This window comes from Dinoponera quadriceps, unplaced genomic scaffold, assembly GCF_001313825.1.
Source record: "Dinoponera quadriceps isolate SergipeBrazil2010 unplaced genomic scaffold, ASM131382v1 scaffold566, whole genome shotgun sequence".
Lineage (NCBI taxonomy): Eukaryota > Metazoa > Arthropoda > Insecta > Hymenoptera > Formicidae > Dinoponera > Dinoponera quadriceps.
Window position 1 is genome coordinate 4,427,979 of NW_014555972.1, and position 17,219 is coordinate 4,445,197.

At 48.0% G+C, this 17,219-nt stretch overlaps 4 protein-coding genes across 11 annotated transcripts; 3 read left to right on the forward strand and 1 right to left on the reverse strand.

Moving 5' to 3' along the window:
• Positions 1 to 76: 76 nt before the first annotated feature.
• LOC106746255 (paramyosin) lies at positions 77 to 4,640 on the forward strand. Its single transcript, XM_014622624.1, has 6 exons — positions 77 to 1,422; positions 1,528 to 1,799; positions 2,506 to 2,659; positions 2,921 to 3,470; positions 3,843 to 3,992; positions 4,561 to 4,640. Exons 1-6 carry the CDS (start codon positions 1,310 to 1,312, stop codon positions 4,579 to 4,581), a joined length of 1,260 nt encoding a protein of 419 aa, XP_014478110.1. The 5' UTR covers positions 77 to 1,309; the 3' UTR covers positions 4,582 to 4,640.
• Positions 4,641 to 4,648: 8 nt separating this feature from the next.
• Positions 4,649 to 8,003, forward strand: LOC106746260 (PI-PLC X domain-containing protein 3). 2 transcript variants are annotated; one of them, XM_014622637.1, is made up of 3 exons: positions 4,649 to 5,447; positions 6,430 to 6,684; positions 6,756 to 8,003. In XM_014622637.1, exons 1-3 carry the CDS (start codon positions 5,312 to 5,314, stop codon positions 7,223 to 7,225), a joined length of 861 nt encoding a protein of 286 aa, XP_014478123.1. In that variant the 5' UTR covers positions 4,649 to 5,311; the 3' UTR covers positions 7,226 to 8,003. The 2 variants fall into 2 exon arrangements, with proteins under 2 accessions (XP_014478123.1, XP_014478122.1); XM_014622636.1 differs by having other exon boundaries at positions 6,430 to 8,003.
• A 193-nt stretch (positions 8,004 to 8,196) lies between these two features.
• LOC106746258 (coiled-coil domain-containing protein 47) lies at positions 8,197 to 12,041 on the reverse strand. Of its 5 annotated transcripts, none has more exons than XM_014622632.1 (4): positions 11,875 to 12,041; positions 9,939 to 10,941; positions 9,537 to 9,708; positions 8,197 to 9,132 (listed from the first exon to the last, which is right to left on the reverse strand). In XM_014622632.1, the coding sequence occupies exons 2-4, from the start codon at positions 10,934 to 10,936 to the stop codon at positions 8,893 to 8,895; spliced, it is 1,410 nt and encodes a 469-aa protein (XP_014478118.1). In that variant the 5' UTR covers positions 10,937 to 10,941; positions 11,875 to 12,041; the 3' UTR covers positions 8,197 to 8,892. The 5 variants fall into 5 exon arrangements, with proteins under 5 accessions (XP_014478118.1, XP_014478116.1, XP_014478120.1 ...); XM_014622630.1 differs by lacking the exon at positions 11,875 to 12,041 and adding an exon at positions 11,597 to 11,810; XM_014622634.1 differs by lacking the exon at positions 11,875 to 12,041 and adding an exon at positions 11,430 to 11,590.
• Positions 12,042 to 12,416: 375 nt separating this feature from the next.
• On the forward strand, positions 12,417 to 17,101 carry LOC106746257 (kinesin-like protein KIF3B). Of its 3 annotated transcripts, none has more exons than XM_014622627.1 (2): positions 12,417 to 12,784; positions 14,560 to 17,101. In XM_014622627.1, exon 2 carries the CDS (start codon positions 14,606 to 14,608, stop codon positions 16,802 to 16,804), a length of 2,199 nt encoding a protein of 732 aa, XP_014478113.1. In that variant the 5' UTR covers positions 12,417 to 12,784; positions 14,560 to 14,605; the 3' UTR covers positions 16,805 to 17,101. The 3 variants fall into 3 exon arrangements, with proteins under 3 accessions (XP_014478113.1, XP_014478114.1, XP_014478115.1); XM_014622628.1 differs by lacking the exon at positions 12,417 to 12,784 and adding an exon at positions 12,807 to 12,971; XM_014622629.1 differs by lacking the exon at positions 12,417 to 12,784 and adding an exon at positions 12,987 to 14,034.
• Positions 17,102 to 17,219: the final 118 nt, after the last annotated feature.

A 17,219-nucleotide genomic window follows, 5' to 3' on the forward strand; every position in this document is an offset into this window, starting at 1 on the left:
TGGTAATCGCTGTTACCACGACTTTTACCATACGTTTTCTCATACGCTTATTTTAATTATTATCACGTTGCAGGCTCTGAGCTTAGTTCCTAGTTTGTCAAGTTCCATTGTTATGCTCAATGTTTGCCGAGACATCGCCTACTGGATGAACCGGCTTATCGCAAGCTCCAAATTCCCCCCTTTCTGCAAGGCAATACGACAGATGCAAGTCAAATACGTTCGGTTCACACAATTCCACATATCGTATTATTTTTATATAGGAATGCAAAAATTCAGGCTGCTTTCGCAGCGGTATTTTGCGATTAGTTTTTTGCAGATATAAAGACGGTTATATATATATATGTATACATAGCTTTTTTTCAGTAACACATTTGTAATTACGTTAGATTACACGTACATATATATATTAAGATATTATAAGACATTTCTGTAATATAAACTAAGAATTAAAAAAGTTGTTGATTATTTATCTAATAAAATGGTTTCATTGCCAAAGAATGTTACGATCTTGATATTATCGTGGCATTATCGTGGTATTATCGTGGCTGTGGAAACGAACATTGTGAATATGTGCAGACCAACCGACTTGTAAATTGTGTAAAGCAGATATAAACATTATCAGCGAGTGGAAAATAGTATATCACTTCGAAGTATACCCTGTATATACACACATATATATATATATATATATATATGCGAATGCTTATTGCGCTTATTTGTTATTTTTCGTTATATAATTCTTCCTGCGTTATCGATATTGTTCGTAAGCATCATCATGTGTAAGAATTGTGTTACTTCAATCGATATTGTGTCAATCATTACGCTGACATTTATTTACGCACCTTATATTCGTGTACTTGTGTCTTTCACGCGCGGGAGATACTTTCGGCGATGAACGTTTATGTTATTTATCGGTTCCCCAGGGGACAAAACCAGTTTGGAAGAGATTGGCCAGCAAGAACGTCGTTCGTTAGTTTTCGCGTGGGATAGTTTAACAAGGAGGATGAAATTGTTCGACATTGTACAATACGCGTATATGCGCATATCTGATCGAGATATATTTGATCTGTTATCTTCGCTATGGAAACGAAGATGGGCACGTAACAAGCCCGAAGTGACATTGGCGTCAACAATGCAGTAGTTTCTCCCGAATTCTCAAGGTTTTTCGGCTCAATCGCGTGAAATTTTGCCCCGCCGTCTCTTATGCAGTTCAAAACGAAGCTGTGGTGAAAGCAAGCAAAATAAGGAGAGATAACAATTCGGCGTCCCGACGTACAGAGTCGACAACGAAGCGGACGATAATTTCAGAATGCTCAAGAAGAAGAAGCGCGGGACCGAGAAAGTGCGGAAGAAATGTTTAAACGAGAGGGAAACGATATCTTACGAACAGCAGATCCAGGACTGCAACAGGCAGTTGTCACGGTTCGTTATGAAAAAAAAAAAAAACCAATAACGACACTTTGTGCGGAATTTCGTTCCGTTTTTTGCGCGACGGGCCTTAATTTTCCCCTGTGACTTCGCTTCAAGGTTACGCAGTCGGAACGAGGAACTGGAGAACGAAGTGAAGGCCATAGCAAAGAAATTTGACCAGCTGAAGGAAGACCGATCCGACGTCGTGGCACACTTGAAGCGCAACTTGGAGGAGAGGACAGAAGAGGCGCGAGAGTTGAACGAACGTCTGTCGGCTTTGGAAGAATTGAGGAAACAGGAGCAAGAGGAATTCAAAGAGAAGGAAAACGCGATGAGGCTCGAGTATCGCACCATGGAAAATACCTTAAGCGCCGAAGTAAAACTTGCCGGTAATATATTGTATCACGAATATAGTCGGTGCATTGGGAAAACCATTCCGTAGGCATAATTAATTTTCCCACTATCGCCAGTGGGGAAAGGAAGGAGGAGGCAGATGAAAACTCGGTCGCAGGAACAGAAACTTTCCTTTAGTTTCTACCCAGTAAGCGAGAAACATTAAATCAATCTTTTGAAACTTTTTGAAATCTTTTGATTTTATGTGAATTTTGTCAATATTTTGACATATTTTATGTTTTTAAACTGTTTCTAAACTGTTTTTAAACTGTTACTTGATAAAAAACAGCTTTTAAACTGTTATTTGATAATGCAATATTCCTAAGTATTAAAATGGTGTATAAATGTTATTTTTAATATTTGGGTCAATTATTGTTAACAATGACGTTGTATACAACATTAAGAACTACATATTTGAAAATATGTTGCGTGTTATAAAATATCATTGCGATAACGTTGCGTGAATGATTTCTTGCTTACTGGGCCGACTCTTTGCAGTCTCGCAACGTGTTTGTTACCAACAGGAGAATTGATTTCCTCGTAATTCTCAGAAGATATATATTCTCCTATTGAATAACGAACGCCTTGAAGATCTGAAGTCCGTGGGTTAAAAATATTGCAACCTTGCTTCCACCGACTGTACGCACGGCGGCAGTATGAATAAACGCAGCATATTACATATCATTTTACATTTCATATCAGCTGGCAAGCTGAACGCGTTGGAAGACTGGAGATTAGCTCGCTTGGATCTGATGAATAAATTCGAAACGCAGGAAGAACGAATCGCGAAACAAGAGGAAACGCACAAAACGGCACTCTACGAGAGTGAGAAATCTGTTACCATCACGAAGGCTAAGTAAACAACTCTCTTCACAATAACACGTTTTAGTAAAAATGTCGAAATAACACTTAGTAAAGAAGAATCAGTTGATCTTTACAGCACATTAACGTCTCGGTAAGATCACGGTAATCTTCACGGAGAAAACAAATTTCGCCGGAATAACAGATGTTCGTCAATATAGTGACAGCAAAAAGATATGTTTGGACAGCGGAAAGATTTGTTAAGAATATTAATTGTCCAGCAAATAGCCATTAATACTCTGTCGTGCGTTCGCAGGATGCAAAAAGAGATGGAGGAGCGGCTGAGGCAGCTCGCGCAGGATTTCAAGAAAGCGACGGACATCCGCGTAGCGGACATGATGCACAACGCGGTGAGGCGGAACATCGCGCTGAATCGCGAGCTGAACACGATGATAAGGACCTGCCAGGAGCTGGAGACGCAGAGCGCGGAATGCCGGAGCAACGATCGCATGCTCCGATTGCAGTGCGAACTGTTCGAGGCGGAGGCGAGGATCGCGCTGGGCGACGCTATGAGGCAGAAGCGCGCCATGCACGAGCTCGCGCGCGAGCACATAGACCTGTTCTTCGAGTACGGACAGCTACACCGAGAGAACGCACGCTTCAGTAATTACCAGCGGCTGATGAACGAGTACAAGGCGGTATGCGCGACGTCGGAGAGGAAGGTGAAGGATCTCGAGCTGCGTCTGCAGGAGGTGAAGGAGGCCCGGGAACACGTCCTGGCGGAGGTGCGGGAGAAATGCGCGGAGTTCGACCGGCTGAACGTCACCCTGAACGAGGCGAAACAATGCGTGCTGCAGGCGTTACAGGTATCAGAATCGGGAGAGTTGGACCACGACATTCGTTGGTCTCTGAGCGACGGTTACGGTGACGAACTATTTTTCAAAATGAGTTAACGCTGACGATGTTAATTATATAACGGTAGCGGGTTATCCTTTTTGATGTCTAACGAGCAGGGTTGGGAGAGTTACTTTTTTTTTTAATAGCTCGTTATGTCTCCTGTAACTAAAACAAGAAAGAAATAACAGCGTTGTTGAGTGGTCGTTGGAAAGAAGTTAGTTGTAACGACAACGACGTTAGACAAGTAACGTGTTATTTTTCCTGGGTGTAATCTTGCGAAAATGTTGCCCTCGCGTGAACAAATTTGGCGGATGCATCGTTAATGGGACGATTACCTTCAGCTGCAGAAACAGGACGTGTGTACGAGTGACGTATGTACGAGTGACGTCTGCACCTCGTGTTGTGCCGACCAAAAACAAAAGATTATCCATTCGCTGCAAGATATACTGGAAAAAAGCAGTATTTCCGATATCGAATACGATGACTCGCAGGTAAAGCGCGATAAGCTTAAGATAATCTTTCTTTCTGTCACTTCGGATTAATACGTCCTGATATGTAATAAATTTTCCGCAAGTCTTTGAACTTCGATGCATGTCATTCTTTTCATGTATGTATATTTTTCCTACGTCTTGTATAAAAAAATATTCCAGGCAAAAGTTGTAAGGTTTCGAAACATGCACAATATCGTTATCTTAAATTGCCCTTAAGCGTTTGACGTTTTCCAAGGTAATTACTGACGATTATATATAAAAAAAATTTTATATTATGTAAAAAGATTTTATATAAAAAAAATAAGAAAAAGAAGTTGGTCTTGAAGAAACACCGTCCAAGGGCACCGTTCAAGGTCGCGATATTGTCTCCCTCGAGACCCTACAACTCTTGTCTGAAATATTCTTTTGTTCGGGGCGTAGGAAAAACAGATTTTGGTGGGAACGTTAAAAGCACCTGCACCCTATACGTATGCACGTGTATATTTCAAAAAAAAAAATGAAATTCAAAAATGATGTATAATTTTTCAACGCGTGTTTATCGATTAAGTACATTAACGAACGTTTTTAGGAGGACGTGGACGTAGAGTAACAACGGAACTTGATCTTGTCAAGATGCGTGAAGAGAGAGCCCCCCTCCCCGCCCCTTCCCNAAATTTGTATGAAAACGAAATCGCCTCGCCATGATCGATACTCGCACGCTAAGAGAAGCCACGGAAAAGCCCAAATGCGGTCCCGATCTGCGCCAAGAAACTTGACATATGCAGCTCGTTAGTGCGCAGTGCGTTTGTCGATTGAGATCACACGGGGACCGCACCGAGGCGACTCGGAGAGACGCGTGTGCGCAAAGCGGCGAGCGTTTTGTCGCATCATTTCCGGTCCGTCCGTCGGAATATCCGAAATATTATTCCCGTTTATTCGAGCGACCACCGTGGACTTTCCCGCACGGAGCGGCAGTTTCGCCGAAGGTGACGATCGATTCGACCGTTTCCTCGATACTCCGCGGGGTGTTTCCGCGAGAAACGAGGCGCTTCCTCCTCGTCGGAGACCCCGACGAGCCGACACGCGCTCGGTGGAGCGTGGCGCGAGGTTACGCGTCCTCCTCCCCGCTCGAAATGCGCGCGGGGATCATCGTGGGAAAGCGCATGAATAACAATAAAGCGCTGACGCGGCCGTGGTAGCGCGTCATTTGCGTCACGGCCGGCCGACACCTGCGCGCACGCGACCAGCCCGCGGGAAACGACGTTCGAATCGGCGTCCGTCTCGTTAAAATGTAACAACGGAGACAACGCGCGATCGCCGGACAGCCTGCGAGGAGGATCATGGAGAGCGGCGGAGAAGGAGGCAACGTCGCCAAGGAAGCGGCCGTCGCGACTCTGAACGGCGACCTGGAGTTCTGGATGACGCGGTTACCGGCGGCGCTCAAGAATGTACCCATAATACACCTGGCGATACCCGGTAAGTTCGACGGTGTCACGCACGAGGCGAAAAGTCTTCGTCCGGTCGAAGCCTCACGCCAAGCCCCCCGCCTTGAGTCGCGTCTGATTTAACGGCGCGATCATTGAAAATTGCCGAGGGAGAAGAGAATCTCCCTCCGTTGTCGTGTTCACCTTAGGTCGATTGACAAATCAAGGGTGAAAATCAAGGATCTGTTGTTGCGCATCTGTGTTGATTTTACTGCAAACCTTGACTTTTTCACTTTCGATCGAACATCGATAGTTTCCGTAATGTTTCTCCAGATTCAAAAGTCTTTTCCCACCGAACAAGCGTTGATACTAACGAAGCGGTTTTTTTTTTTCGTTAGAGATATGCCGACGAATAAGATGCGCATTCCGGGGAAAAGATTTCCGAGTGACCCCGACATTTCTGTCACGCGAGATAGACATCCGTCCTTGGACGCAGTTCGATACTCGAGGCTCTCGCGATACGGAGAAAAAGATTACACGCTGAAAACAAGATTGGAATTAAACGCGACGATGAAGGAAGCGAGCGCGTTTTCGCGGAGGGAGACAGCATTTCTGGACTTTGAGAGCCAAATTTGCATTTCAGAATGAGAAATTTTGTCTTTAGTTAGTCTCAACAAACCAAACGCGATTCTTAGAACCATTCTGTTTCCTCCAGCAAAAACTCGACTCGTGAATTCAATCATTCGTTTCTCTTCCATATAGATTTGTCTTTTTGCAATCATGCTTTTTGCGAATTCGCCTCCGATATTCCGTCCACTCCACCGAGTAGAGGAGGAGGAACTCGATGCTGACTCACTCCTCGGTGAGAAGAGGCATTCTTTGATCAATAAAGTAGATACAGTTTTCTCAACGCGTCCTCGACGCGTAGTTTCCTCCCAGAACATTTTCCTCCGAGGTGGCGGACGTAATGACCTAACTATCCATATTTAGTGTCTCCGTGCGAGACTGTAAAAACAAATACAAACTTCCGACAGGTTCCCACGACACCATGACTTACACGATCGAGAGACGCAACGACGTGGGGCCGGACGAGCCCGCCTTCATCCGAACGCTCGGTCGTTACTGCTCGCTCGTTGCCAAGCCCATTATCCTAAATTGGTCTATTACACAACGCGACGATGTCAGGCGGCAGCTCAACGGCGGAATCCGATATCTGGATCTGCGCGTCGCCACGAAGCCGAGGACCCGGGACATATACTTCTTGCACGGCCTGTACGGCTCGGAGATCGGTAAGCCGCTGACGGACGTCGCCGACTGGCTGACCTCGCACGCCAACGAGATCGTCATCCTGGATTTCCAGCACTTCTACTCCTTCACCGAGGAGGACCATCATCGCTTCATCGAGAGGATCAGTCAGATCTTCCGCGGGAAACTGTGCCCGGTCTCGTCCAGGTTCGAGCACATCACCCTCCAGTGGTTGATCCTCAAGCGCTACCAGGTGTTCGTCATCTACCGGAACGTTTACGCGCACAACTACACGAACCTGTGGCCGTCTGGTCTTTGGCGCACCGTCTGGCCGAACACCGTCCGCGTGGACGAGCTGATCGACTTCCTGAACGTCGAGCTGCAGGGCAGGTCCTTGGAGATCGCCTTCGTGTCGCAGTGCCTCCTCACCCCCGACACGTCCTACGTCATCAAGCACCTCTGCGGCAGCTTGCAGAGGGACCTGGTGCCGCTCTGCCGGAAGGCGGTCCTCTCTTGGATCGGCCAGAAACGGCCGGGCCGCGGCGGACTGAACATCGTCATAGCCGACTTCGTGTCGGACAATAACTTCCTCTTCTCCAAGACGGTCATTCAGAGCAATACGAAGCTGCTGCGCGGCTCGCCTTAGACCTCACTCTCGCTTACTTAAGAGTACAAATGCAACAACGACGCTCCTGAACTTAGGACTTAGAAACGCGTTCACACGCTGACGAAGGAAAGCGGTGGAGTCAACGAAATTTGCTTTAACGAGCGAGATCTTTACGAGGCTCAGTTCCGCTGAACCAATTCCTAATCAATCGAGTTGTTGATTAATGTTAATGAATTAGCGATTGACTCGGCAACTGCGATTTTGCCGTTGACCGTATTGACGCAACGTGTTGACACGGTATCTTCTTGAGTGAAAGCAACACCGCCGCTGGTCTTTTGTCGATTCAAACTTTTTTCCTCAGTACAGCGCATCGATCGAGAGATTTCTGACACGTTGATCCGTCGGTGCTGACGGATCACCATCCGTGCAATCCATTGATCAGTACGCGATAACGAGTGTTTCCCATTTGGTGACACGAGTCGATACAGAAGCGAACGTTCTGTCTTCGTTATTCCTTGAATACGGAGCAGACACGAGCAGAATAGTATCGACTCGTGTCGTTGAAGGGGAAAACACACAATAATGCGGCGTCGATATATTTAAGACGTATTTTTCAATTAATGAACGTATATTATCTAAAGCTTTCGACATGACGTATCGTCACACGTATCTGCGGCCTTTAATATTCAACGTCTTTCGGCTAAGCATTGTGGCACACTGTATTATTTGGAGAAAACAAATATATATTTAATTATATATATTATTAATAATATTATATATATATATATATATCTATAAAAAAATATGTTCTCAACTTTGCACTCTAAGGCTAAGCTTAAAGTCTGACTTTTATACACTCCCCCATTTATGATGAATATACAGCAACGAAGAAAGCACTAAGCATATTTGATAAATATGTCAGGTCATATGATAAGTATAATCAGGCTGCTCTAGTATTCTGGGATAGCATAAATTATTAAACTAGAACGATACACGTTCACGTCGGTCTTGAGAAGAAAGTCTCCTGGGAAAGTTGGCACGGATCTCTCTCTCTCTCTCAGACGCAAATGCTAACACACAAGCGACCACGTCAGGGCAATGATAATTTCAAAGAGCAATAATTTCGCTGCTCGTCGATTACCGATACGTCTCTGTAGCACGAACGAAGGGCATGGATATTATTACTACGTTCGTGTATGCACGTATAGTATATGCTAAAGTTTATTTTACTCGTTTCTCGTTCTCCAACACGAAATATCTATGATATTTAAGTATATAAGCTGGCAGTAGGGCAAACAAAGTATACATTGTACAATAAATTACAAGTCGCAGGATGTTCTCGTTCGCACACGCACACACACACATGCACACACACACAGTCGTTTGTACTTTCCTCGATAAGTTCGGTATATACTTCGCGCGCGCGCGAGAATGCCGGGTGAGTGTAAGTGAGAGAATCCGACGAAGGGTAAGAAGTTTTGGCTTTTCATCTCGCGGCTGATTTCGACGAAGTATATATTTTTTCTTCCTCTTTCTTTCTTTCCAACATGTGTTCACATTTCCTCCCGAGTATTTCAATGATAAACGACGAAACTCACGGCTCTCTAGAATTCGCATTGCATTCGCTAATCCCGGCCGTAACCGGTCATAAAGCCTTCACTTTGAGTTGCTTCATTCTAGGGGCGCGTTTCTTCGCCAGCCTGCGCTGCTCCTTCTCCTCCCACTTGCGCTGCTTCTCCGGATCCTCCTCCTGGAGGATCCTCTCTTTCTCGGCTCTCCGGCGCTCCTCTCGCTTCTGCGCCGCCGCTTCGGCTCTCGCGGCGTGCGTTGTCTTCAGGAAGGCTTCCTCGACTCTGAGCCGATTTTTATCAGCCTTGTTCTTGCCCTGCGTACGATAAACATCGTCTCAAGAACGTGCAATCTCACGAGTGTTTTGCGCTTCTGAAGCTCCTACTCCCTCGTTATGTACAATGATCGAGAAATAGTCGCGAAATTAATTAATTAATTAAATTAACGTGATATGTAATCTGTTTTTTAACTTTTATGTGATTTTCCCGCGTTAACTGTGTGGCTTTATTTATTTATTTTTTTTTATTATTATTGGAGCAAAGAGAAAGTCCGCGAACTATTTAACGAATCTGTTCAACCGATCATGTTATTTTATTTTATAGACAAGTCTTTTCATCCCGACGTATTTTGGGAAAGATTTCAAGCGTGTATTCTCTCGCTTCAGAAATTCATCAATCGCGATGAGAGACGGCAGGAGCGTCGAGGCGTAGATATACGAACCTCCTTGGACAACTTAAAACGTCGCAGCTTGTCGAGCAGGTAAAAGGTAAAATGAAGTAATATCTTGAGCTTCTGCCGAGTCTCCATGTCACAAGTGCGGCCTTTGAGACTTATATTCAGGCCCACCATCAATACCCTTCTTACCTCGGGCATTGTCAATTGAGCGGTGTCTCTGGAATCAAAATTCAAACGTTAATTCTTAGAAGGTAGGCGTGTGACGAGAGTGTGTATGGCAGCGAGAAACAATCCAGAGTCTCTCTTAAAACTCGAGTAACGCCGCAACGCTGAGCCCTTTGACCTTCAAGCCCGAATGTAAACCAGCCACGTGCCAGTTTCGAGACCGACTTAAAATAAACTAGCCGAAAGAGAGAGAGAGAAAGAGAAAACTGGAACTTCACTTACTCCTGCTGCTTGCGCCCGCTGAATTGGTCGCTAATGTGAATGTAATCAATGTGAGGCGCGTATTTCGCGAAGAGATGTTGCACCCTGGTGTCCAATATGGCCGACGCCGCTTCTGCGATCTCGGACATCACGCAGAAGCCCGACGGAAGACCGAACTTCTCCGCGGGCCGTTTCTCCGGGCAGTACACACTGATGTCGGCCATGTCGCGTACTAAATGCATCGCCGTCCGCTTCGAGGCGATCGCCAGCACAAAGTTGTCCGTCTCGTCCTTCGAGATCTCCATGTGTATGTGAGCCTGATCGTTCTGCGGGCGCACCAGCTGCGCCAGCACGGCGACCAAGTCCTGCCGTTTGATCAGTTTCAGCTCGACGAGCATTGAGTCGCATCCGACACGGCCGGAGCAGTACAGACTGTATTGCGACTCGCTCTCCTTCATCAAACCGTTGCCGCTGCCGTTGTCGTTCGCGTTGCTGTCGCTCGACCTGCCCGCGTGACCGATCAGGGAGAAATTCTCCGCCAACACCTGCTGCTGATCCATCAGCCACTGCTCAGCTATACGGGCGTTCTTCGAACGTCCCACCATGTAGTTGATGAAATACACCAGCAGTCCGGTGATCATCAGTATCTCTAGGTAAAAGCTGTCCCATCTGTCCCGCAGATGCAACGGAACTTTCGTAATGGTCAACGTGGAAGGCTCGTCGGGCTTCGGACCGGCGTTACCACTGTCCAGCCCCTCGAACTCCTCCTCGTCCTGAAAGTGATCGAATTCACTATCTCCGTCTGACACCAGGACGTCATCCTCCTCGAAGTCCTGATTGAGATTGCTCTCCTGCACCGACTCTGCTACGCGCTCATTGTGCGTGCTCAGCTTCTCCTCCTCAAAGTCCTCGAATTCCGCAAACTCATTGTCTTCGGGCACCTCCTCGTGGAAATGAGCCGTGACCCATAGATTAGTGGCGACTAATGTAATGTGCACTATCACGATCCACAGTTTCATGTTATCTGCAACAAGTAATTCTATGTAGATATACGGATAATCAGAAAAATATACCTTTACTTTTAAATATATAATTATAAATATATATATATATATATATATATATACTTTTATTTGTAGAAATATTTTTAAAAATATTACATATATTTATAAGTATATTTAATTTTAGTAAGAATCACACAGTGTTTTGTACTTTGCTTTAGAATTGTGGTGGATTAACGTCTCACTGACAATTCCGCGATGAATTTTTCATTTAACCGAAAAAGTAGATATACGAGTAAAATAAAGACGATATTTGCGATAAATGTAAAATTTACGTTTCGTAGCAACTGTATATGCGGTAACTGACAGATAAATTCTTGCCCGGTGATGTTATAAAGCATGGGTGACTGCGTGAAATGTTCTGAATAGAAGCGTGATGCAGACAAATTACGTGTAATTAACCTATCATGTGTCGTCGGGTTTGCGCTGTCTTACGAGATGCACGTCTCACCGGTGGATGAAAGAGAATCTACATGAGATGACTATTTTCGGTCATTGAGCTCAGTTGTAGGAAAACGAAATAAGAAGTGGATCACGACGAACACCGCGAGGAAACTGTACGGAATGACACATAAATGACTTGCATCGGCTGCATGCCACGAAGTCACTGCCAGTCACCGTGTGTGTGTGTGTGTGTATGCGACGTCATTTCCTCGAAAAGAGAGTTTCACAATTTTTAATTTCTCGTCGTTCATCTTCCTTTCGCACAGCATACGCGAAACTTATATAACGCATCGGTCATTCGTACTTTCACCAGTATTTCTGCCGACGGAAATACGCATGAAGCGATAAAAACTCTCGGAAAGCACGTTCCATCGTGATACACGAAAAGAATGACGAAAAAAAAGGAAAAATGCAAATGTCTGTCACAAACTTAAGTGGCAGATAAAACGCACCTTCGAATTTTCGTATTTCGTGTAGACAAAATACCTTTATTTGTTCAAAAATTTATATTCATTACACTTTATATATAATATTTCATTACTATGTAAGGACTAGAGAGAGAAGCCCGAGGGCGGACACGCTGGCGTTTGACGCCGCTTTGAGCTGACGTCGCGCCATCTGCGTGACATCTTTCAGTCGGAACTGACTAGCTGCCGTTTCTCAGTACTGTCGGTAAAATCGGTAGTTTGGTGCATGTCTATGCTAACGCTGTTAATTCCGACTACCCGGATATTCCCGATCCTTTCGGGATCACCCGGGTAACTTACACCCGGTGTCACCAAGGGCGTTAGGCTCGTATTACACTATTAGGCTCGTATTACACTATAGATTAGAATTGAGATTGGATTGAAATTCGACCAATCCGAGTCAAAGTTCATCAAACTTAAGTTTAGTGAATCCCGCTCCGATTGGTCGAATTTCAATCTCAATCCTAATCCGGCGGTGTGACACGGGCATTAGTCTGGGTGCAGCCGCGCGCCCGTCTCGTCCCGAGCGTTCGATGACGAGACGAACGATATCGATCTCGGCGTCCCCGGCGTCGGCGGTGCGCCGTCGCGGCGAGAGTCACTCGCGCACGTTTGTCGCGCGTTCTCACGTTGCTGTCACGTCGTGTCGCTCTTTCATACGGTAGTCGTAGTTATGCGATCACTTTCGCGTAGTGCGAGCGCCTGCGAGTCGCGCGCCGGCTGACGCTCCGGACGATCCGCGTCGCGGCTGTGCCGACCTTTCCAGGGGGCGACGAGAGAATCGATATGCGAGGAGGCGGTGAACGACGGCAACCCGTTGACAACAAATCCACGGGCTAAACAATGGATCAATACCGATACCTCGCGACGAAGGGCAACTCGTAGGGAAAAAACGGTAATGAATCGCCGCTCGTGGCGCGCGCGCACACCACATCCCTTAGTACGTTTGTACGCGTTGGCTTTCGTGATCGGCGAATTTAACGGTGAGGTAAAAAAAAAGGCTGCCGAGAAAACACCGCGACGTCGTCGGCTCGCTTCTATCTACTCTCTCTGTTTCTCTCTCCTTCTTTCGTGTGACGCACGTACGTACGTATATTTGACCCTTGATCCTTAACCCTGCAGAACGGATGTACCGTACAGTGCCTCTCTTTCGTTCCTCTGTCTCTCTTTCTCTTCGTGTCTCTGCGGAGAAAAACATTTCCGTGTGACTCCGCTTTCTTTCGAAAAGTTTAAACGATACACCGAGGAACACGAGACGGGAGAGTTCTGAGAGAGAGAGAAAATAAATGTGAATTATTTCACGCACACGGACTTCCGGGTGTTTTGCGTAATTTTATGTAACCTGGTTTCCATCGGAAGGTGCGAACGATGGGCTGAGAACGGGTGGAAATTCCGAAAGGTACCGACCTTGACATCATCACGCGCACGTCTCTCTTCACGTTCACGCGCTGTGACCTGGGGGAAAAAAAACATGGATTATTTCGCATGAGCGAATTTTTCCGCGCATTCCCGCGCGTAGCTTTCCGTTTCCCTTTGAAAAGCACGAGTGGGCAGATTGGGAAACGAGTGGACGTTCGGAGAGACCTCAGCCTTGATATCACCCGCATGTTGTTCAGACTTTTTTTTTTTTATCATAGCGATGACGTTACGTAGGTATTATGTGGGAGAGACGCGTTCGAAATTATTGACCGGTTGGAAAAAAGTGTATGTATATAATTTGATTGACGAAAGATATTCCTCGCAGAGCCGACGACTACCGGCTCCGAGGAAATAAATATTTTATCTCTCGTGTATCATTTACTTATTCTGTTCTGCTTCATCCGATATCTCCCGGCGAGCCTTTCGGTCACGGTGACTAAACCGTTGGGAAATCACCTCGGCGTTACCTCGATCGGCGCTGTTCGCAAAAAAAGGACACGTCATTGAAATAACCATCGAGATACCGAAACTTCATACGAGTGTCACTTTAAACTAGCCCGAGTCTGTTCACGTGGGACGTTTAAACCTCTGTCGAACAAGGATCGCGGATTCAAGATCGGAATTTGACCGGTCATCGGGGCAGAGCGAGAGCCGAAATCGAAATTATTCGATTCGTCGAATTCCAGTCTCCAATCCGTAATCCTCAATCTCCAGTACTGTGTGTAGGTCAGTGTCAGCATTCTTGAAGAGGTTAATCGGAATTTAGCTAATATCACCCCTGGCCTGACACAAGCTTAACGTGAAGGCACCAGCAGAACGGCTGAACTGTAATTTCACGACAATGTTCTATGCCTTAAAATTTTGTCTAAATGATCTGTTTTATCGTAAAACGATTTTATCACAACTCCAGACATAAGATAATCATTTACTTAAGATAAAGTCTTAAGGCATAAAACGTGGTATCGAAACTAATAAGTTAGTTATTCTGCCAAGGTTCTGATAATAATGCAACACTTGTGCTTTTCCACTCCTAGTTAATCATTGAACTAATGATTTCATAGAGATAAACTTTCCCAGTTTAATGATTAACCACGAATGGAGAAACATAATTTTTACATTGTACATCAGGTTGAGCGAAAAAAAAAGACCGCCAAAAATTAACCACCAAAATGGAAAACCGGCCCTTAACATTCCACAGTCAACGCATGCATTCGCACGATCAATAAGAAGCACGCTTCCGCTGTTCGACAGACGAGGAAGAGAGAGAGAGAGAGCCGTGTGCATTCGGGACTCCGGCATGGAGAAGCAGCTGGACAACCAACAGAAGACCTGGAGGAAGAAGGGCATGAAGTCGAGCAGCGCGAGCGTCACCGAGGTGGCGACGCAGTGCGTGCAGGTGGTGGTGCGGTGCCGGCCGATGGACGAGCGGGAGACCAGCCGCGGCTACACCCGGGTGGTCGACGTGATCCCGTCCAGGGGTGTGGTCGAGGTGCGGCATCCGCGCGACGACCCGTCCAGCGAGACCGTCAAGGTGTTCACCTTCGACGCGGTGTACGACTGGCACTCGAGCCAGCAGGAGTTGTACGAGGAGACGGTGCGGCCGTTGGTGTCCTCGATCCTCGACGGCTTTAACGGCACTATCTTCGCGTACGGGCAGACCGGCACCGGCAAGACCTACACGATGGAGGGCACGAAGACGGACCACGAGAGACGCGGCGTCATTCCGCGCTCCTTCGAGCACATCTTCAATCACATCGGTAGATCGGAGAACATGCAGTACCTGGTCAGGGCGAGCTACCTGGAGATCTACCAGGAGGAGATACGCGACCTTCTGCACCCGGACCAGAGCCTGCGCTTCGAGCTGAAGGAGAAACCGGACATCGGGGTGTTCGTGAAGGACCTGTCGAGCGCCGTGTGCAAGAGCGCCGCGGAGATCCAGCAGCTGATGAACGTCGGCAATCAGAACCGGACGATCGGCGCGACCAACATGAACGAGCACAGCTCGCGTTCCCACGCGATTTTCATGATCACGATTGAGATGGGCGGGATCGGCGACACCGGCGGCATCCGGGTGGGCCGATTGAACCTGGTCGACCTCGCCGGCAGCGAGCGGCAGAGCAAAACCGGCGCTTCCGGCGAGAGACTGAAGGAGGCGAGCAAGATCAACCTGAGCCTGTCGGCATTGGGCAACGTCATCTCGGCATTGGTGGACGGTAAAACGACGCACGTGCCGTACCGGGACTCCAAGCTGACGAGGCTTCTGCAGGACTCCCTCGGCGGCAACTCCAAGACGATCATGGTGGCGAACATCGGGCCGGCCAGCTACAATTACGACGAGACCCTGACGACCCTGCGCTACGCGAACCGCGCGAAGAACATCAAGAACAAGCCGAGGATAAACGAGGACCCGAAGGACGCGCTGCTGCGGCAATACCAGGAGGAGATCGGCCGGCTGAAGGAGAAGCTCGCGCAGAGGGGCGTCGTGCAGAAGAAGAAGAGGAGGTCGAGGAGGAAGAAGGAGGACGAGGCGATCGACTCGGAGTCCGAGGAGACGGAGGACAGCCGGGGCGAGGAGAACAACAAGGCGGCCGGGACCGACAAGAAGCTGATCGCGGAACAGCTGCGGGCCGAGAAGCAGGAGACCGAGAACCTCGTGCAGCGCATCAAGGACCTCGAGAGCAAGATGCTGTGCGGCGGCAAGAACATCATCGACCACACGAACGAGCAGCAACGGGCGCTCGAGCAGAAGGCGGCCGAGATCGCGGAGCGCAAGAGACGCGAGGTCGAGATGCAGCAGAAGCTCGAGGACGAAGAACTGACGATGGTGGGGGTGCGGGAGACCTACACGACGTTGCAGCAAGAGGTGGACGTGAAGTCGCGCAAGCTGCGCAAGTGCTTCACCAAGCTGCAGGCGCTGAAGCAGGAGCTGGAGGACGTCACCAGCGACTACAACCGGGACAGGCGCGACCTCGAGCAGGAGCAGCACGAGCTGATGAAGGAGCTCAAGCTCAAGTACCTCATCATCGAGAACTTCATCCCGGAGGAGGAGAAGACCAAGATCCTCTCCAGGATCCATCTGGACGAGGAGGAGGACTGCTGGGTGGTGAAGGAACCGGACCCGTCCGGCGTCGACATCATCAGACGGCCGACCTCCCTGCCGGGGACGCGCCGACCGGTCTCGGAGTACGCGCGGATCGCCCTCGCGATGGGACGGGGCTGCCGGTATGCCGGCGAGAACATCCTCAACCTGGACCTCGACATGCCGGCGCGCACCACCCTGGATTATCAAGGGCCGGCGATCGCGCCCACGATTCAGGCCGTCCTCGAGGAGGCGCTGCGCGACGAGGGCGACATCGATGTGGACGCGTCGAGCACGAGGCTACGGGCCAAGCCGCGGCTGCAGTCGGCGACGCGGGTCAGGCCGAAGAGCGTCGCCAAGGTGCAGCAGATCCCGGCGCCGGTTTACCCCAAGACGAGAGGCCTCGTACCGAAGTAAAAAGAAAACGCGATCAAACCCCGACCACACGCTTCTCCTTTCTTCGTTCTTCACGGGAGATGTACATATTGTATTGAACGGCGTGTGCCCTAGTGCTTTATTTAAATGTTCGCGGATATTCGGCAGCCGACACGCCGGGACGAGAGAGAGAGAGAGAGAGAGGGCGGACGCGTCTTTGTAATTCTCTAGTCATTGTGCAATGCGTTAACACACATACACACACACACGATTATCGCTACGTCGGGCATGTAACTGTTGTGATAATATAACGTGAAATAGATCCTCCCTTCGGTTTTCTCTCAAGTTCTTCTTCTTCCCTTTCTCCCCGCAAAGCGTCTCCTTCCGGGAAGAAGTATGTTGTTGCGCGTGAAGTCGACTCTATACGATGTGGCAAATGTGGGCGAACGTTGGGTCC